The sequence below is a fragment of the Protopterus annectens genome, chromosome 7.part1, assembly GCF_019279795.1.
Source record: "Protopterus annectens isolate FY-2018-M chromosome 7.part1, PAN1.0, whole genome shotgun sequence".
Taxonomy (NCBI): Eukaryota; Metazoa; Chordata; order Ceratodontiformes; family Protopteridae; genus Protopterus; species Protopterus annectens.
The window spans coordinates 331,513,039-331,535,651 of NC_056740.1; the positions used below are offsets into that span (position 1 = coordinate 331,513,039).

The 22,613-nt window shown below is 36.9% G+C and overlaps 1 protein-coding gene across 1 annotated transcript in view; it reads left to right on the forward strand.

Moving 5' to 3' along the window:
- The window catches only part of DALRD3 (DALR anticodon binding domain containing 3), a 1,074,922-nt gene that overhangs the window by 435,785 nt on the left and 616,524 nt on the right, over positions 1-22,613 (forward strand). Inside the window, exon 6 of the mRNA XM_044078747.1 lies at positions 1,103-1,173. Coding sequence (XP_043934682.1) covers positions 1,103-1,173 — 71 coding nt within the window. The remainder of the gene's footprint in view (positions 1-1,102; positions 1,174-22,613) is intronic.

The window sequence follows — 22,613 nt, forward strand, 5'->3', positions numbered from 1 at the left end:
CCAAATAAATGGTATTCTCTCTCTCTCTCTCATACATTTTTATCTCTTTCAACATGTTCTGTTTGTGTTGCAGAAGAGTTTTAGATCTCTTGAGCTGGTGTTTATACCCCCATTAGACTTGTAAATGTGTAATAGCCGACATATTATGTTCAGATCTTTTCAGAGAGCATACTTTAAATTCCATATCCCCAGCCTCCAGAATACTTACCAGATTTTTAGCTTCAGGTTTTGTACACCTCAAAAAGCAAAATATTGTTATTTCTACTAAATGGATGACTGTCATTCATCGTATACTTGCTGACTGTAAAAATAACATTCACTTTGAATACAGCAGTGTTTCTACTGTCTTTTGGCTTTTCCTGGTTAGGGGTAGCCACAGCGGAACTCTGGTCCGCTAATGATTGGCAGTAAATTGTTACAGTGTCGAGTTGCCAGCCCGGTGCCCAACCTTCAAAGAAGGCACACCCACGCACGCACTTACCTGCATGTCTTTTAAATTCACTCGACCGTGGGGAGGACATGCAAACTCCACACAGAAGGTGCTCCAGCTGAGAATTGAACCAGAGAACCTCTTACTGTGAGGCGACAATGCTAACTGCTGCACCACCGTGGCCCCACAGCAGTGTTTCTACTAATTTCTTAAAAGACTAGCAACAAAGGTTTGATCTGGAATGTAATGCATTGTTCAGTACCTAGCTTTAGTAAACAATGATAGGCTTGAATGTGAAAATAGGTTAAGAAAATTGAACCTATTGCTTGCCACTCTTAAACCTTTGAATGCATTAAAAGCTTGCCTTCTTAATGTATGTTTGCCAGCTGCCTTAAACGTTCCTAACCAGACACATATTTAACCACTACTGCTGCAGGCAAATTCTAGTATCAGTACTGCAAATGTTTGCTGCTGTTTAGGCTTTTTGTTGGTTAGTTAACATCTACTGTAAATCTTGCTCTTATTTGGTAAATCCGTTCATATTACCTGTGTGATGTTTTTGTAAGTAGCTGTTAGTGTAGATGCTTTAGAAAAGTGCTTACCAAACATGAATTATTGCTATATTACTGAAAATAATGAATAATAATAGTGATTATTTCTGTCTTTTCTCAGAAACACCTTGTCTGTGGGTCAGTGAAGGCTACTGGTTCAGATCCACATATCGGTGGTGTCCAGTTCATTCAGTAAGTACAGTAGTCTGGGGTTGAGATTTATAGACTAACATTGTACCCTTGTGTAGTACCAGTATTCAGTTAATTGCTCAGGTGGCTTACAGGTCGAAGGCATGCACGACACATTGTCTTTGAATATATGTGCCCTTTGCATGACCACTAATTAACACAGGGCTAAGCGCTGTTTATCTAGTAATCTCAGCCTTAATTTTCACTTAATAGTTATCACAGTTGTCATTTGTGTTGCATTAAGGTTCTAAGAAAAATGCAACTGCAAAAGCTTGTTATGAGGACATTGTTTTTGTTTTTATTTGTATTGATGTTCATGATTTGATCACTGCTGCAGTATCCTTAGCTGTATGGGTTACATCCTGCGAAATAAATAATAGCTCACCAGTTTCTAAAGTTTAAGGGCACCTTCCATGCATCCAGGCCATTGAAAGCTCAAGCAGGACTGGAGAAAATAAGCAGTCTGGGCGCCAAGCCCTTCAGAGATTTTCTGCCACCAAAGAGTGCTTCTCTTGCAGGCTTTCAAGGCTTGATGGGTGTCTAGCGTTTGTCCATAGCTGGGCAGATAAGTTTCTTCTGGGAAAAAAGTTTCACTTTTACTGTTATCCATGCATTGATCCTACACTTTTCACTTACCTCTATGTAATTTGCTACTTCCCTTTTCTAATGAGTTGGTGTAGACTTTGATTTCCATTTTCTAATAATTGCTTTTTTGGCAGCTAACAAAATTATAATTAGTAAGGCCTTACTATGTCTAAGCAGTCCAGATTCTGTATCCCAGCTCAAAAGAATCATTTCCTTACTTACAGCCATTTGCCCACCCAGTATTTCTGATAGAGTAGTCTATATGGAATTTTAAAAATCTGCCAACTCATTGCACTCCCAAAACATATGTTCACAGTTACCTCTTTCTTCTCCATCACACCTTCAACATTTGCTACTACCTGGGGTATAAAAATACCTATGCGAATACTTCCAAGCAAAGATTCTAAACTTTCTGGACTTGGTTGCATACTTGGGAGCCATTTCTTGTAAACTGCTTTTCCAGTCTCTCTTCCCAATCTTTTCTAACCTCATCTGATTGATTCTTATAGCTATCATGCAATGTTATATGACCTACTGATTATCCCTTTTTTAACAGCTGCTTCCTTCTAGATTCAACTGAAAACTCTACCCGAGCAGATCTTTCACTTAAAATTCCCTATCGATTTCATTTCTCTTTGCCTGTACTAAGAGATTAAGCCCTGATATAGAAGGCATTCTCTAGCCTGCAATTCAAATGTTTTCTTGGCCTCATACCAGTCTGTTACCTTTCCTGCTTGAGTCATTTTGCTCCAAGTGTCTTGGTTCCTTTGCCAGGTTTCTCCAATAAGTTCCAGCTCTTCTTGTTTATTTTCTGTACCCCTACTTACAGTCATCCCTATTGGCAAAATTTCCTTTCTGCATCCTCGCATTGGCTTAGTTCTTAGAATACTTTTTGCTACTTTATGAATATAGTATTCTGAATGGTTGTTATTATTCTCCTTAAGGTTTTTTGTTTGTGTCTTTCGGCTTTTCCCGGCTAGGGGTCGCCACAGCGGAACTCCGGTCCGCTAATGATTGGTAGTTGATTTTTATGTGCCGAGTTACCAGCCCTGATGCACAACCTTCAACAAAGGTACGCCCATTCACGCATGTCTCCACACAGAAGACGCTCTAGCTGAGAATCGAACCGGACAGCGTCTTACTGTGAGGCGACAATGCTACTGCAGCACCACCACCACGGGTCTCTGCATCCAAAATCTCTCTCTCTCTCTCTTGAACTTCTTCCTTGCTTTACTATCATCTCTTTCCACTTTGAATTATAACATTTTACTTGTGCTATGTATATGAGCATTAAAACTGTGTAGTTCTAAAAGATCCATTCCAATCACATAAAACTAAACCAGCTTGTTCTATTGGAAGGATCAGTTTATCCTACTTAACTCTTGCCCTCTTTCCCTCCCTGATAAATTCCTTCAATTTTTTTATTAGTTATTGTCCACAACTTCTCATTGGGTTGATAAAAGTATGCCTGACCCTGTATACAACACTAAAGGGACTAAAAACATTTTCACTGTTGGTATCTTAACAAATGTAAAATAAATAAATAAAATAAATAAATAAATAAATAAATCTTACTACCCATATCTATAAATAAGAATTTTTAGTTTCTCAGTTTTTATATTATCTTTTGTTTAGTCTCTTCCCACACATCCTTAGGTTCTTCAACAGAAGCATTTTTAATCCATACTACTAAATACTTCATCTTATGTCCCCATAAGTATAGGTATTTCTGAACCAATTTTTGTGTAGGGTACTTAATTTACACCTAAAGCCTTTGTTTTATCTTTATTAATTTTATATCCTGAAAAGACATGGAAATGTCTCAAAGTGTTTTTAACACTGAGATATCATTTTCTGGATTTATCATATACAAAATAATTTCATCTGCAAATAATGCCAGCTTTTCTTGATTACCATACCAATTATATCATTGTATTTCAGAGTCCCTTATTTTCTTTGCCAATGGCTCTAAATATAAAGCAAATAACCCCTGCGTGGTTCCTCTATTCAGACTCAGTTTATTTGAGAGGAACCCTCCCACATTAATTCTTGCCTCCGCTCTGTCATATATCCTTCTAATTTTCTTTATTGTTGTATTGTTGTACAAATGCTTCTAATGTCCTAATTATAGAATCCCAGCTTACTCTGTCATATGCTTTCTCTGCTTCAAGACCCACTAACAACAAAGGAATTTTCTTACATTCTGTTTCTGTCTGGATTATCATTGTTCTATTAATGTTGTCACATGTCAAATGCCTAGCTACATCAGTATTCCTGTTAGATCTATCAAAGGCTTTTGACGCTGTGTCTCATCCTTTACTGTTAAAACAACTAGGAAAGTTGAGCTGCTCCTGTAATGCTCTAAAGTGGTTCTCCTCCTACGTAACAAGCAGAGAACAATCAGTCAAATGGCTTAATGAACAGTCAGAATCCCAAGCCAATAATATAGGCTTCCCACAAGGATGCATTCTAGGGCCCCTACTTTTTAACACCTTCATAAATGACCTTCATAAAGCTTCAAAGTAAACTCATTCAAGATGCCAATGCTTCTACCATCATCTCCTCCTCCAATAACTTCTCTGACCTCCTTAAACTCCCAAAAAACTATTTTCACCCATTGAATCCTGGTTAAATGACTTTCTTCTTCTGTTGAACCCAAAAAAATCCAAACTCCTACTCTTCTCTACAAAACCACCACACATACATTTTAAAATATTTTCACATAACAAGACAGAAATTGAACTTGTAAAGTCATCAAAACTACTAGGTATAACTATTGATAGTTGGCTCATGTTTGAACAACATATTCTTAATAATAGGGAAACCCACTTTAAACTAGGTAAACTTTGCCATCATAAACTTTATCTTGACACAAACACCAAACTAAAGCTGGCCAACACTCTACTTATTCCCTCTCTACTCTATGGCAGTCCCATATTCACCAACCTCCACTCATCTATTTTTAATAAGCTTCAAGCATGTTATTATAAAATCGCTAAATTTGCCGCTGGCTTGTCCATCTGCACACATCATTGTAAGCTATTTTTCAGCTAAATTGGCTTGAATTTCCACACTACCTACACTACACACAACTTACTCTAGCCCGCAACTTACTATGTAAACCAAATAACTGCCCTGTACTCCATTCTATTCTTCAACTATATATACTCCTATCCGCACGCTTAGATCCACTAATAAGCATCTCTTAAATTTATCCAAACCTAATAAAAGTGCTGGTGAGTGTCTGTACTCCCACAGCATTGTCATGGAATGCCATTCCATCACACATCACTCAACTTGACTCACTAAAAGCCTTTAAATTTGCTCTAAAAAACATTATCTAAACAACCCCACCTGCTTTCATACAACAAATTTCAACCCACCATAACCCTTTCCACCTCTTTCTACACAAGATTTCTACTACTATTTCAAGTACAATACTAATCAGACATCTAAGAAATAAATCTACTTTTTGCCTTGCTGTTTGCACTTGTACGTTTTTGCTTTCTGTTATCTAAAATGTCTATACTGTGACTGTTATTACAGTGAGTGACCTTTTATTATATTGTAAATGTATTTCTGTGAAGATCATATGTCATTATTTTTTATTGTAATGTATGTGTATGATTCTTGCTATTGTGAAGTGTTTGTGGAGCTTTCTCAAAATGGGTTATTTGACCCAGTGGACTTTCCTGGTCAATAAATAAATAAATAAATATTTGCCTCCCTTCCGTAAAACCACACTGATCCATATCTATCTATTTTGGTAACACCTTTGCCATTTTTTAACTAGTATAGACATAAACACTTTATATACACAGTTTAAAATTGAAATAGGTGTATATGAAGCTGGGTCCGAAGGGTATTTGCCATCTTTAGGTAACACAACCACCACAGCTTTCTTCCAAGAAGTTGGTGTTCCCTTCCTTTTAAAATGTTAAACAAAATTCTGACTCTTGTCTTCCCTCTTAATTTCCACACTTCCACAGGATTACCGTTTGTTCCTGAAGACTTTCCTGAAGATTGATTATATATTCACTGGTTTTAATCTCATCACCTCTTATCTTAACTGTTAGTTATTGAGCTCGTCTACCTTTAACCTTGGCATAATTAAGTCTTCTATAAATATTTTACATTTGTACTCTTTTTTGATTTCTATATTTCTCTGCTTTATACAAATTTTCATGAAATGTCTGGAATATCTATAAAATGTCTTCAAGATCACTGGTTATTTTTTCTTGTTATAGGTTCCACAAGTTTGGCAACAGTAATTTCAAATGCTCTGTTGCCTAAGTTGCTGTGCCAAACGTTTTTGTGCTCTGGCATTCTCAAAAATAGTTGATTAGTTGCAGTCTTTCAAAACTCATGCATATTATCTAGATACTCCCTTATTTTCTCTTTAGCACTGTGCATTTGCTCTTCCTCTTGTTCTGTGAGATTCCCCTTATTCTGTAATACTTTAACCTTTGTCAGCCCCTCTAAGTAATTTCTATTACTTCTTAACCATATTTATATTTTATTTTAACCCTATTTTTAAACTTCATTTTCATTTTAACCCACTTACTAGCTATAACTTCTGAAGTCTTCCCTAATAACTCTTGAATAATTTCCATTACCCATTCCTTAAATTTCTCTCTTTTTGACAGGTGGGTGTCTTATATTTACTTCATTACCCTGCACTTTTATCTTAGTTTTTATTGGTGCTTGATCAGAAAAGGTTATTGGATGTGTGTTAAAGCTTTCAACTGAATGCATATGCTCCTGTGAAATATAATTTTTATCTAGTCTAGTCCAGTTATTGTACTTTGGGGAATAATTTACAAATTCTGCCTTGAGTTCCTACTATTGAATTCACAGCTTCCATACCAAATATTTTCATAAACTTCTTCAAAAATCTATCTTTTGCTATGTTGACCCTTCTAGGTCCCACTGATACATCCTCATTATGGCAAATCAAATTCCAGTCCCCACCAGTAAATAATATTCCCTGCAGAAAGCTGAGTATTTCTTCCAATTTTTCCTTAAGCACCATAATAGCAGTTTTTGCTGAAACATAAATACATGCCATTGTAATCCTTCTCCCTTCCCAATAGCCCCATACTACCAAATATCTTTCTCATGTGTCACTACTGGAGCTTCTCTAGTAATTAGTAAAATTTCTCCCCTGTTTCCCTGTCCCTAATATCATGCTGAATATCCACTCTGAAATCCTCTCTCTGTCAAATTCATATGCTCATTTTTTTCCTAACGTGTCTCCTGCATCATTGCTAATTGCACTCTGCATTTCTTAATATAATTCAGTACGCTTTCCTTTTTATCTGTACCTGTAAGGACATTCACATTCCAGCAAAACATGAACAGCATAGCCATCATGATAAAAAACTATTGTTCCCACCTATTATACATGACAGTTTTTTGATTGTGTATTTCCAGCTTTTGTGTTATATGCATATACTAATGTTTGGCAGGCTGATCTGTTGTACATTTCTTTCTTCTCATCTTCATTTTGAACCTTTGTCACATTTTTCGAGACTTTTTGTTTGAATGAAAACCTCAAACAAAAAACTAAATACAAAGCACCCCCATCCCCTGTTAACTTGGAACAAACACACAAAACTATGTACATCTTCATAACATAACGTTTAACCCACCAGAAGGGAAAATTTGCTTCAAATTGATGGCTGCACCTACAGGCATTATCTAACCTAAAATTAAGGTTACCCATGCTAAAGCGCATGCTAGTTTGTACTTTTTTCTTAATGTTTGTTAATCTTTTCTGGTTTTCTTATTGATTATTGTTACTTATTTCTTGATTATTTCAGGATGGATAGTAAATCATCTTTAGGCTAAATGTGACAGTTGTGAAGTCTTTGATAGAACAAGCTGATATTGAAATGATTTTATTTAGAGAAGGGGTTACTTTGGATGAAGCCACCCCTTTTATGACTCTAAAGATGGTTCCTGTTAGGAAATAAAAGACTAAAAGGCAACTTTTATTTCAGTAAGAATCTGTTTTTGAACAGCTGTATGCACTCTCCTATACATGCTGGGAGGGGAATATAAGCTCAGTGCTAGAACTGCCCTGCCTTTTTATACAATTTTGTTGCTATACATTTTTGTGTAAACTGAAGATCGTGCACAGATATGCATACTAACTTTAGGCAAAGTCAAAGTCCAGATAGTACTCTTAACTGGATGTAGTTCCTGAGTTCAAATAGTATATCACTCAACTAGATGCAGTTCCTGAGTTCAAAAATGTATTCATTATTTATGTTGTTTTTAGGGCTCATTTCTTATTCCTCCTTCTCAGACGTGGTGGTGTCTTACCATGCTCCAAGCAGCACCTGCATCAATTTTTGATTAAACTTAATCTTGATAGCTACATTCTCAATCTATCTCCCATCTCTGCTTTTGGTAATACAAGGCATACATTGATATATTGGCTTTAACTGAGCACATTCCAAAGACTACTTTTGTAAATAGAATCTGAAGCGGCAAGAAAAAGTTACAGTGCTTCAGCACTTGGAAGGCTTTCAGAGAGAAACTCATTTTTATGCACAAGTTAATACAGATTTAGCTTAGTATGCAACATTAAGACAAAAACATTTAATGAAACATATGTATTTCTTAATACATACTAATATATGACAATATATGCACATTTAATTTAAACATAAAACTTTTTTTATCTCCAGATATCCATATGCTGGGGAAAATATGAGTAAACAATGCTACTGATCTTTCCTTTCCACTAACATAAAGTACAGTCTCCAGAAAATGACAAGTCTCATAAAAGGGGGGGGGGAACTGTTTCGACTTACAACAGTAGGCTCAAAAATATCAAGAGACAGCAATTAGTAACTGGAGGAAACTTACAAAGGAACATCATTAGTGGGAGCAATTAACTTGGAACAGAAAAGTGGTAGAGTGGAAAGAAGTCAAGCAGCTTGCTGATCTGACACTCAGAGATTACCTTCTGTATAGGTTCATAAGATGATACTAGGCTAGGCCCTTATAAGCCTAGCCAAGAATTTGCCCATGTTCCCTCAAAGTCAGCACCTGTTTCCCCTGTCCAGCAGGGACACAGGTGGGATCCCAGGGGATATATGTTCTGTTTCCCATCCAATTGTCCAGGTTCCTCTTAAAGAGGGCTAGAGAGGTACTCTGCTTGACATGGAGTGGGAGTCTGTCCCACAGATGGGGGAGTCTTTGGGACACATATCTATCCTGCCAGCAAGTTTTATTAATGTCACAGACCAGGATAAGGCCTTGTGTGCGGATTGCACGAGTGGAGCTTGTCTTATGGACATGCAGCAACTCCATCAAGGCTGGGTCTGAAATGGCCTTGTATACCAGACACAGGTCACCTCTGGGCAGTTTGTATGCGACTTAGTAGAGGGACAGAGCTTTTAGCCTATCTGTATAGTATAGGTGTTTGAGACCCTGGATTTTCCTGGTCAGGAACTTCTGTGGTCTCTCCAACTGCTGTATGTGCTTGGCAAGGTACATGCCAAAGAGGGCAGTGTATGCGATACTGGGTCTGATAAGGGAGGAGTGCAGGAATGTTATGACCTCCTTATTCCTGGATGAAATATCCTTATTTATGAGGTGGGCCATGTAGAAAGCCTTTCTTACAACGGAGACAACATGGTGGTCAAAAGTCAGGTTGCTATCAGCCTGGGTGCCCAAGTCCCTCACGACTGATTGCATGCTTAGTACATTGTTATTAATGTGATAGTTAGTATGGATGACATTTTCCCCAAAAGGGATAATGATGCATTTCTTGACATTCAGTTTGAAGCGATGCTTCTGGCACCAGTCATTAGTTTGGGTAGGGCCCTCTTGGAGGATGTTTACATCACTAGAGGAATTTAAGACAGCATCCAGCATGCAGTCATCTGCAAACTTGGTCAGCCACAAACCACTGGTATTGGCTTGCACCTCAGAAAAGTATATCCCAAACAGTAGAGGCCCCAAGATCTATCCTTGGGGTATACCGCTCATTAACGGGTCTACTACTAGAGGTGGCTTCCCTTACTTTGACTGATTGGGTTCTATCAGTGAGCCAGTTAGCTACCCATTTGGTAACATATGGGTTGATGCCTAGCTGGGAGAGTTTATCATCACGAAAACAAAAACAGCCTAAGGACGAAGTGCCTCGATGAAATGACAAAATCCACAAATGAAAAAACTCTTAAGGCAACACCACAGTGAAGGAAAAAGACTTTAATTAAAAAAACAAAATAAAAACAATATACTAAGTAAGCACTTTTGCGTTTACTCTGAACTTTTTTACATACAACACATGTATAAAACTCTTATAGAAGTTGACTCTGTTTTTATATCAATAACACTCTATAAATTTAAAAACATATAAATATTTACATTAAAAATATATGTAAAAAAAAAATATATATATATATATATATATATATATATATATATATATATAGATATATATAGATATATATATATATATATATATATATATATATATATATATATATATATATAGATATAGATATATACAAATACAAATCCAAAATTACTGAACACACTTTAACGAAAACACTTTCACCGGAAAAGCTCTTTCATTAAAGTATGTCAAAAAAAAAAAAAAAAAAACAGTAAATCTACTGCTGTGCAGGGGGGCAAGCCCCACAAACCCCTTACTTTAATCTACTTTAATATTCTCACTCCAAGGTCACACTGCAGTGGAGAAAAGGAATTTTCCCTTATCCGCACCGTAGTACGACCAGCACAATAAGCATACTTACCCGAAAGTGCTGCTTTGGTGAACAGCACTTTCAGTTAGTATGCTCACCGATTAATTTTTCGGTGGAAAGTGCAGTCAGGGATCTGTATGGATCCCATATATATATATATATATATATATATATATATGTAGCTAGATATATATATATATATATATATATATATATATATATATATATATATATATATATATATATATATATATATATATATATATATATATATATATATATATATATATATATATATATATATATATATATATATATATATATGTATATATATATATATATGTATATATATATATATATATATGTAGATATATATATATATGTAGATATATATATATATATATATATATATATATATATATATATGTATACATATACATATTTAATTTCCTTCCATATAGATTTTTTTTTTCCTCAAATATTTTTTTATTTTCAATTAAAATAACATTTACATAATATTTTTAAATATAATTTTAAACAACTGTATACAATATTTTACAATAGCCTGACTTTCAATTATATACACTGTATGTTATTAAATATAGAATTAACAGATCAGTTATCAGAGATACAATATTAATTATTGCAGAGTGTCCAATAAAGATATAACTTTCTTCTAATGATTATTTACCATTGGCCTGGGATAGATTCGTAATTCTTTGATTTTTATTACCATCAATGCAGTTGTCTTCAGTAAAGTGTAGAATTCTTCCATGGCCGGGGATTTATTTGAATTCCACCTTCTGGTTACCCATTTCCTAGATATAGCAAGTATTGTCCATAACAAATACATATTTGTCTTATTCAGGTAGGGACCTTCATTTACATTTAGTATTATCAATACTTTAAAGTCCATATAGATCTTGATATCACAATCTAACCTAAAAATTAAAACTGCATTTATTCGAAACAAAACACTAGGTGGCAGCATATACACAATAATCTAATATTTCCATCACAGATAAGAAAATGTAAAATACTAACGCAGAGGAAACTCTAAGCCCGTGGTGGTGGTGCTGCGGTAGCGTTGTCGCATCACAGTAAGATGCTGTCCGGTTCGATTCTCAGCTAGAGCGTCTTCTGCGTGGAGACATGCGTGAATGGGCGTACCTTCGTTTAAGGTTGTGCGTCATGGCTGGTAACGTGGCACGTAAAAATCAACTACCAATCATTAGCGGACCGCTGTGGCGACCCCTAACCAGGAAAAGCCGAAAGACACAAAAATACAGAGGAAACTCTGCCAGTATAAAAGATATATAAAATATAAAAAAAACTACTCTTATTACCTATAAAACTATTTAAATACACACAGTTTGGTTTTGTGAAGGGCAGATCATGCCTGCTCAACTTGGTCAACTTCTTTGAGTCAGTCACCAGAGCTGTGGATGAAGGCAAGGTGGTTCATACAGACTACCATGATCTGTCCAAGGCCTTTGATACTATTCCCCACTCAGGAATAATAGAAAAAATGACTAAGCTTGGCATCATCCCCTATATCACTAGGTGGGTTGCAAACTGACTCACAGGTTGAACCCACAGTGTGAAAGTAGCTGACTCCAAGTCAGACTGCCGACCAGTCACAAGTGGATTCCCACAGGGTCCAGTCCTGGGTCCTCTCCTGTTTGGTATCTACTTCTTTGAAGTCCAGGTCAACACAAAGGGATTCTGACTGACAAAGTTTGCAGACAGTTGCAAGTTAGGAGCTATTATTAACTCCTCAAGTGATGTTGACATCCTACAGAAAGGCCTCACTGAGACCAACGACTGGTGTCAGAACCATGGCCTTAAGCTCAATGCCAAAAAATGTGTCGTCATCCCCTTTGGGAAAAACTTGGTTCCCATGAATTACCAAATCGATGGTGGTCTGCTGAACACAGAAGGCAGTATAAGAGATCTGGGAACACAGGTTAACAGCAACCTCTCTTTTGACCACTATATTGCCACTGTGGTCAGAACGTCCTTCTATGTGGTACATCTCATTACTAAGGGGTTTGCATCCAGAAAGAAAGAGGTCATTGTCTCCCTCTACTCTTCCCTCATTAGGCCAATCATTGAGTGCAGTGCCCCATTTGACATGTACCTCACTAAGCACCTGCAACAATTGGAGAGGCCACAACAGTACCTCACAAAGAGGATCCTAGACCTTAATCATTTGTCCTGTATGGACAGACTCAAAAAACTCCAACTATTCTCTGTCTCATATCGCCTACTTAGAGGCGATCTCTGCTTGACTTACAAAGCCATGTCTGACCCAGCTCTGTTAGAAATGCTACATCTAAATAAATCCCAATCCTTCTGCACCACAAGCTCCAGAGACCTCACCCTCATTACCACAATCAACAAAACATGCTGGAGGGACAGGTTCATAACCCAGGGACTGCCAATGCTATGGAATAGACTTCCCATACATGTCAAGCAGAGCACCTTACTGGCTTTCTTGAAGAGAAATCTTGATGAGTGGATGGGAAATAGAAAATTCACCCCAGGGATTACTCCAGTGGCTTTACTCGACAGAGGCACTGGGAACTAAGGTCGGGTGGCATGGTGCCAGGGTAATCTTATGGGCTAGGCTTGTAAAGGCTCCAGGGCCATTAACCTAGTACACACAACTGTGAACCTGTATAAAACTCCTATCTACAGAAATACAATTTCTGTATGACAGCTAAGTATATTAATAACATTTAATAATTAATTATCCTCCATGTACAAATCTTAAGTAATCTGATACAAAAACCTATTTAATGTGTCAAAAGTCTGTCAATAAGAAAGGGCTTCAAGAAAATTTTATCATTAAGGCCACAAGCTTTATGTGCTTGTAGTCTAATACTCCATCTATTTTCTAACCTCTCAGTGTAATTCTTAAGGTTCCCAAGCCTAATACTCTTATTAACTAATTCTGTGGCTAAAAATGTGAACTTGTGGGAGAGATCATTATTTATAACATGTCTTGCTAATCCATTACTGTCATATTCTCTATTTATTGCATACAAATGCTCTCTCACTCATTCCCTCAAGGTCCTGTTAGTTTTTCCTATATAAGATGCTGTACATTTCATACATTTAGCTAAATATATTAAGTCACGAGTCTTGCAATCTGCATAGTGATTAAATTTATATATCTTCCTCGTAGTTGGATGTATAAATATGTTAGTATTGGCCATAAATGCGCAATGATTGCAATTCCTGCATGCAAAAGTGCCTTTTCTCATAGATTGTATTATATTACTACTATTTCTTTCATAGCAGAGCAATCTTTTCAGTGACTTAGCATTTTTATATGAATATTTAGGTTTGGCCCCTACAATACTAGTAATTGTTTCATCTATCGTCAAAATAGTCCAATTCTTATTGATAATATCTTGTATCTTTCTATTATTATTCATAAATTGTTTTTCTACAAATTTTCCTATACATCTGTGTGTGCACTTCATTCCCTTGCTTCTGAATTAAAACATCAAGGAACTCTTTTATCATATGACCAGTTTCCTACAAACTTCAAGAATCCAGTCGTCTCATTAATATACAATGTAATTGGTCCATCCCAAACAAGGAAGACATCATCCACAAACCTTTTGTAGTATGGAATATATTGGGCATAATCTGTGTTATTCAGAATAAAATTAATTTCCCAGTATGCCATCACTATGTTGGCATACGAATTTGCACAAGATTTGCCCATCGCAACTCCTTTGGTTTGTAAATAATATGAATCTCCAAATGAAAACACATTATTATTCAGAATCAAGTCAAGTAACATCATACATCTCATTATTATATCACTGGAGATACCCTTCCTGGTCAAAAATAGCCGATCATAATCTAGACCAATGTCATTAGAGATGACTGTGAATAGTGAAGTTACATCTAACATCACTAATAATACTGCAGGGTTATATTTATTTGAGAATACATACCCTGAAAAGCTTTAAAAAAATGTTATGTATCTGTAATCACAGTGTCAGTTTCTTCCACTACTTTCTTTAAGTGCTTCTCTACATAAATAGATAGAGGTTTGGTCAGCCACCCCCTACTAGAGACTATCAGTCTCAATGGGGGGTTACGCAGATCCTTATGTATGTTAGGAAGGCCTCTAAACATTGGAATACAAGGCAATTCTACTAAAAAGTACTCATAAAGATCACCGTCTATTATATTACTCATCAAAAAGTCATACAGGTCACTAAGAACATTTCTAATAACTTTACTAAGATGTCTGTAGGTGTCTGTTCTTCCAGCATACTTTCCATTCTACTGTTATAAAATTCTTTATCTAAAATTACCACAGCACCACCTTTATTGGCTGGTCTTATTACAATGTCTACATTGTTCTGCAAATCAATCAGCACTTTGTATTCATCCTTATTCAGATTATAAAAATTACATCTCTTATTATCATTTCCAGGTTTAACAAGCTCTAGGAAGTCTCTCTCACATCCCTTCTCAAAGGCTTTTAAGAGAGGGTGTGAGGGAGGTATAAATGTTGTTGGTTTCTTAAAATCACTTGTTCTCACAACATTATTTTCATCATACAACAATTTCAGAGGTACATTCCCAGTAAAAAACTTTATATCTAAAACAAAGTCAATAATGTCCGTATTCTTTAATGGTATGTATGATAAGCCTTTACTTAGCAAAGATTTCTCAGTTTCTTTAAGAACATACCCAGAAATATTAACAATTAAGTCTGACTCACTGGTAGTCATGCTTTCTTCTAATAATCCATTCTCTCTCCTAACGACTTCTGTCTGTTGGTGCCTCGATTCGGTGTTCTGTGTGATTTCTGAAAAACTCTTATCAGCAGGGGAAGAGAGCAAAAAAAACGATGTTTCCATCGTAGAAGTCATTGTGGATTCTTTCTCCCTCCTTCTGATGTCACTTTCTGTATTTAAAACCGTCCGTTTCTCTGTTTTATTTGTAGATCTACTCCCTTCATTGCTATTCATTCCGTTAACAGTCTCCTTCAAGACAGAGGGAGTGGATGTATCCTGGATAACATCTGATTGGATTTTTGAAGTGGGTGGGTCTCATTTATTGGGTCTGGTTGGTTCCTTTGGCCAAGAAAAAACCTGGCCTTTATGAAAATCTTGGCAGTTGCGTTCTAATTTTTTTCTTTTTATATTGCAGTAGTTCACACTCTAGCAGTGATACATTAGTATCAAGTTCTTTCAGAAAAATATTATACTCTTCTAAATACAAGGCTGATATAAGTTGTTGCTGTATATTTGTAGCTTCAGCAGCTAGACCATTCTCTATAGTCATGAAATGTTTTATATATATATATATATATATATATATATATATATATATATATATACATATATGGATCTACCTGACAACACCAACACACTACAACACCGACACCACATAACTGAAAGTTCACAAACACGAAACCTCACATGCCAGACACACCACAATCCCGACAATCAACAAACAAAACAAATCCCCTGTCCAAAAAGCACACACACAACACAAGCACACCAAAATCCTTACAAACCCACACTAAACCTTACATACACAACTATCTATAACCCAAACCCTAACCCTAAGGTCCGTCACTATCGCACACTGACCTAACCCGCGCCCTATCCCTAACTCATTTAACCCGCCCCAACCCTAAAGACTGTCACTATCGCACACTCACCTAACCCGTGCCCTAACCTTAACTCACTTAACCCGCCCCTAACCCTAAAGACTGTCACTATTGCACACTCACCTAACCCATGCCCTAACCCTAACTCACTTAACCCGCCCCTAACCCTAAAGACGGTCACTATTGCACACTCACCTAACCCGCGCCCTAACCCTAACTCACTTAACCCACCCCTATCCCTAGAGTCCGTCAATATCGCACACTTAGCTTACTCGCACCCTAGCCCTAACGTCTGTCACTACCGCATACTTACACAGCCTTTTCACATGTCGGTGTTCTCAGTGTCAGGGTTTTCATCCGTCGGTCATCTCACTTTTTGATCTTCTGGTGTCGGTGTTCTCATCATCGACGTTGTCAGCTTTCGGCGTTGTCAAGTAGACCTATATATATATTTTTTATATATATATATATATATATATATATATATATATATTTTTTTTTTTTTTACTGTTGCGATGCAAGAAATTGTTTTTTCTACAAATTTTCCTATACATCTGTATGTGCACTTCATCTATATGGAAGGAAATTAAATATGTACATATACAGATGTATGTATGTGTGTGTGTGTGTGTGTGTGTGTGTGTGTGTGTGTGTGTGTGTATATATATATATATATATTTTTTTTTTTTACATATATTTTTTATATAAATATTTGTATATGTTTTTAAATTTATAGAGTATTATTGATGTAAAAATGGAGTGAACTTCTATAACAGTTTTATATATGCGTTGTCTGCAGGTACTACATGTTTTATATGCATACATTTTTAGTTAGGTAGAAGTTAAGATGGAATGTAGTTTTAAATCACACTAATAGATGAGTTTTTATTATATAATTAATGGATGATGATGGTTGGTTAATATAAAATTAGCTGATTAGTTTTTTTATATTTAAATGGAAACTGCAGTTCTTAATATGTTTGATGAAGCATTTAGAGTGAATGCAAAAGTGCTTACTTTAGTATGTTGTTTTTATTTTGTTTTTTGGATTAAAGTCTTTTTCCTTCACCATGGTGTTGCCTTAAGAGTTTTTTTCATTTGTGGAGTTTATCTATTATGCCGGAGTGGAGAATAGTGTCAAAGGCTTTGGCTAGGTCAAGGTAGGTGGTGTGCACCGTCTTCCCCTCGTCCATAGCTTTGGTGACTGTTTCGAAGAAGTATGAGGGACTGTTGGCAGAATATATTCAAAGAAAGTGAGGGTGTTATAGAGAGATGGAAGTTTGAATGAAAAAACAGCTCTGGTGAGATATTTAGTGTAGTCAAACATAAAAATACTATTAAGAAAGGGGTAATTAGTGTGGCTTATAAAATATTGCATAACTGTAGAGAGATTAGAAAAGACTGGGAAGGCATATAAGTACAATCCATTACAGGACAGCAGTAGGAGTAAATCCATAATGCCTCTAGGTATGCTGTGAAGTCCAGAAAATGTAGGATGTTTGCATAGAAATGTTTACAACACAGCTACTTTCTTACTGTAAGTAGATATCAGAGGATTTTTCCTCAAGTGGAGAACATATGCTTGAGATATGAACAGAATGAAAGAGGAAATTGGGAATACTTTTTTTTTGTGGGGGGGATGTGAGGAGCTAACTAAGTTCAAGGACTCCCTACATAATGTCCTGACACATTTATTGGGGGACATATTAACTAAGGAGATAATGCTATAAAGCTGGTGTCTTGGTATAGAATTATCAAGTCATAAGAAGTCTGTCTGGCTAACAGTTGGTGTACAGGTTAAGGTTGCAAGTTGTAGTTCCTCTTGCACAGGAGTTGATTCCCTTAGCCCTTGTTTGCCTACTCTGTGATCTTGAGCAAGTCCGTTCACCAGACATTGTTCCAAGGTAAACCCAGAAAAGGGGACTATATCCAGTGGACCTACCTGGTTAACAATTTATTATTATTAAATAGGCCTTATTAAGTTTATTATTGTTAGCAGTTAGTCAAAAAATACATGACAGTGGAACTCCAGAATTAAACCCATTACAAATGAAGTATTGGCTATTGCAAAGAAAATAAAAGAATTTGAAATGGGATCATTAAATGACAGAGGAAATAGTTTTCACAGAAATAAACGGTACATTTAGGAAAGATTTATACAAAGCAATGCTCAAACAGATTACTAAAATAACTAGGCTGTTAGGAATTATAAATTAAATTTGTTTGGTGTTCATCATTCTCACTGCTATAGTAGCCTTTTGGCTGTAAGGGCTGTTTCTTGCTGAGTCTACAACAACTGGCCAGCTTCACGAAGATCTGCCTCCCTCACACACCTTCAGTCTGACTGATAATTGGATAGCCGAGAGGGGGGAAATCAGTAGTTAAAGTGAAGAAATCATCAGTACTTAATTGCCACCTCAAGAAGAAGGACCAGCAGTAAGCCTTGAAGCTTCATTTCTTGCAGATAAGTCCACACAGATGAGCACTTCCACACAGAAATTACTGCGCTTTCAAGAAAATAATATTTTCTTTTGTGATTAAACCTAGTATTTCCTCTTTAAGAAACCCAGTATTTTTCTCAGTGTCAGAAGTTTCCTATCAGGGGGTAAGAGCTTATATTGTGTTTTAGGGGCTATTTTTGTGGTAAACGTCTATTATTTATGTAAGTTTTTACTTGTTTTGTTAGAATTGAAAGCATGGGAGGTGTTCTAAATGGGCAGAAATCAAATTTCTGAGTGTATTTAGTGCTTGTGTACACTTTGTGACTACTTAACTGTTTTCTTTGTTGTCAATGGGCATTGTAGACAATGGAAATGTGTCATCCGAGTGCAAGCCAGCCAAAAAAGTTTAGCAGAAAGCACTTTCAGCGGTAGTGGAGGTTTCCCTTTTCTCCACAGTTGTGCGACCTCAGATGATTTTTTTAGTTTTTTTGCCAAAAGTGATTTCAGCTAAACTATTTGTTTGGATTTGTGTTTGACAGAACTACCACTGCTCTGTTGACATGAATCTATAGACAATGACTTTATTTCTGGCAGGGTTTTGTGCAGACAGTTTGAGGGAGTACTCCACCTCTCTTCCTTCAGAAATTAGCTGCTATATGAATTCTATTGACTAACATTTCTAAGTATGTAACCATGCTTTGAAGAGTGAAAGGAAGATGCAAGTAATCCACAGTGCACGAGCTTCGTCTGGTGTCCAGGCTGTGACCTAAAGGATAGCAGGACAAACTAGCTCTTACATCTAAGAGAACATTTCTAATCCACTCCCAGCGGGTGGAGCAAGATGCCGTGTAAAAGTTTTTAAAAGTTTTTTCAAGCCAGTTAAGTGAGCTGATAGAAAATTGTGCTTGTTCTGAAGTTATACCAGTTACAGTTCTGTTATTCAAAGGCATTCTGAGACCATAGGTAGAGAGCCCAAGGGTGGTGCTGAGTGGTGGAAAAGGTAGGGGAAAAGGTGACCAGTCACAGGGCTTGGAGTGGAGTCCCTTATTTGAATTTTCCAAACAGCCCAGGGAGGGCTTCGTAACTCAGCCTGTCGTGAATGCTTCTATTAAGTTTAGAATTTATCAGGTGTCTGTTAGGTTAAAAATGCAACTATTTACTACAACTTACCAAATGAGGTATAAAATACTTGTTTTTACTAAACTTCACATTATGTAATGAGGCAGGAAGACAGCACAAGTAAAAAATGACACTTTTGAAACCCTTTTACATAAGCTTCATCAGGTTTTTCAGTAAAATGGAAAAAAAATGTTAAGTTTTATGTAAAGCCTGCTTTTACAAGATTCTTTTTGCTCAGATGTTACTTTCATTTATAAATCTTTGATTCAGTGTTGTCTTTTCCATCTGGGCTTTTTTGGTTATTTGAGCCAGTGCCAGATGATTCCCAAGATTTCAACTCAGCAAGCTCTGTCTCCCCTCTACATTAAAATTGCCTCAGATGTAGTTTGCCGGTGTTCCAGACAGCGGCTGTGTGGTTTGTGCCTTACTGTATCTTTTTTGGGCAGTGTTTTTTCTCCTGTACCTGTTTTTTTTTTCCTTTTTTTCCTAGTGTTATTAGGATAGTGTTTGCTGTTAGTGATAAGTTTGTAGTTTTCAGTGTAGAGTTGTTAGCTGTTAGTTGGTTGGTTGATTTGTTAAGGAGGTTAGTTAGTTGTTTTTCCTGTTTTTTGTGGCTTTTTCTTGATAACAGTTGTATGTGTGTTTTGTAGTATGGAGAAAGGCTTACAAATGTGTGTCTTGCAGTCATAAGCTTCCCTCCAAGGATGCTCATGACCACTGTGCTTACTGTTGGGGGATGACCAGCTGGCATTCCCTTTTGTAGTTTGTGTGGGTTTCAGCTCTCAGTTGGTAAATGAAAGGAGGGCCAAGCTTATCCTCAAGGGCCTTCTTCCCTTGTAGGATTTTTAATCTGCCTCCTCCAGTAAAGGTGATAAGGTGGGTTGCAAGCATGCTAAGGATCCGAAACCCTCTAATGCATACCATAAGCAGTCATCTCCAACTGCTTCTCTCACTGCCAGCCAACCAGATCTAAAAGTCCTAAGACCTTTGGATCCCACGATGGCCTTGGCTCCGACATCTGAGAGTCTATTCTCTTCGGGGCCAGTGTCTTGGAGCTGATCTGCTTTGCTGCTCTGCCTCTGAGTTGTTCCCCTTCAGCTTTAGTGTCTGAGAAGGCACCTTCCTTGACCATCAATGCTACGAGCCCTTTTTTTGACTGGGGGGGTTTCTTTTGGGATGGGCTGTCTCCTCCCTTTTTGCCTTCAACATCAAGGGGATTCTCACCACAGTCTTCATCTGTGCCTCCTCAGATCAGACCATCCCACGCTTGGACCAGTAGACTGGAGCCCTTGCCCTGTCTACTGTCATCCAAGACCACATCTGTGGCCTCTTTGGTTAGATCATCCTGGTCCATGGGAAGCCTTAAGGCATTGGATTTGGAGCAGCTGAAGTTCTACAAAGACTTCCTTAATAAATTATTTTCTTGCGTCCTCGTCCATGAGATCTTAATTTTGTCCTGGAATCTTTAATAAGACCACCTTTTGAGCAATCTTTTTTGCAGACTTAAAATTTCTGTCATGGAAAAAATATATATTCCCGGTTTCCATTACTTCCAATAAGAGAATATCCAAACTCCATACCTTGTCATCTAAAGACACCTTCCATGAAGAATATGGTCACATTAAGAACAAACCCTGCTTTCATCCCAGAAGTAGCTTCAGAATCTATTCTGAACCAACTGATTAATTTGCCAGTTTTCTTCCTCATTTTACTATGATAGAGAATATCTGCTGCACATATTGAATGTTCACCAGACAACTAAAGTCTACCTTCACAGAACCAACACCTTTAGGAAAGTTTGCCAATTGTTCATTTCCTTTGCCCAAAACAAGATGGGGAAAAAGGTGTCTATACAAGCATTATCCAGATGGTTGTCAGATTGCATTACCTTTGTTTATTCACGCAGTAAGAGGACTCTGTCTACTAAGCCAAAATCTCATTCCATGAGATTTTTGGAAATCTTCATGGCCTTCTGGAGGAAACTTGTGCTATGGCAATTTAGTTTATGTTGTACACTTTCCTAAGAATTATAAATTAGATGTAATATCCAGCTCAAAGGCTTCCTTTGGAGCTTTACTTGTGAAGGGTATCATGTCATGATGCCACCCACAAAGAAGATAGCCAGAGTGGACAACTGGATAAAATAAGAGATGGAAGTTATGTAATGCTGGATTCTTTTCATCCTAGTCCATCCAGTGCCACATCCCTCCCTCTACCAAATTGCCACCTTTTCTCATAGTTTAGCAGTAGGTGTTAGATCCCTATCTACTAGCTCTTATTTTGTATATATTTATGTACATATACATTTTTATGGAGTAAGTCTTCCAGTTGGCAAACTCGATCTGAAGTTGGGTTGAGGTGCAAGACATTAAGGGTAGGGAGGGTAGAAATTAAAGGAGCACAATGTTTTTTAGACCATTAGTAGATGGCCAGATCAGATCCAACACTAATAGTTATATATCGGATAGACTAGGTTGAAAGGAACCAGCATTATTGTAAGTATGAGTACATAACTTCTGTTTTCCCGATGTGAAGAACTGAAGAGCCGTGGTGTATTCTACATGCCTTCCTACATAGGCTTTAAGAATGATGGAGTTATGCCTGCGATTTCATACATAGTAAGGAGTCTGTTCAGTTTGAAGGTCACTTTTATTGCAGAATGACACAATAGTGTATGAATTTGATGCAAAAGTAAAGGTAGGCTATGACAAGTATAGACTGTATATATATTGATGCAGAATGAATGTAGGTAAAAATAACTGACGTAATGCATCTCAGTATGATACTCTGGATAGGCCCCTTCGTTAGGAGACACTGGGAGTATGCACATTGGAGAAGGAAAGAATAATGGGGAATGTAGTAGGAAATCGGTTCATTGTTTTGGGAAGGCAGTGGGCAAGTTAGTGACGTGTGGCAGGTTCA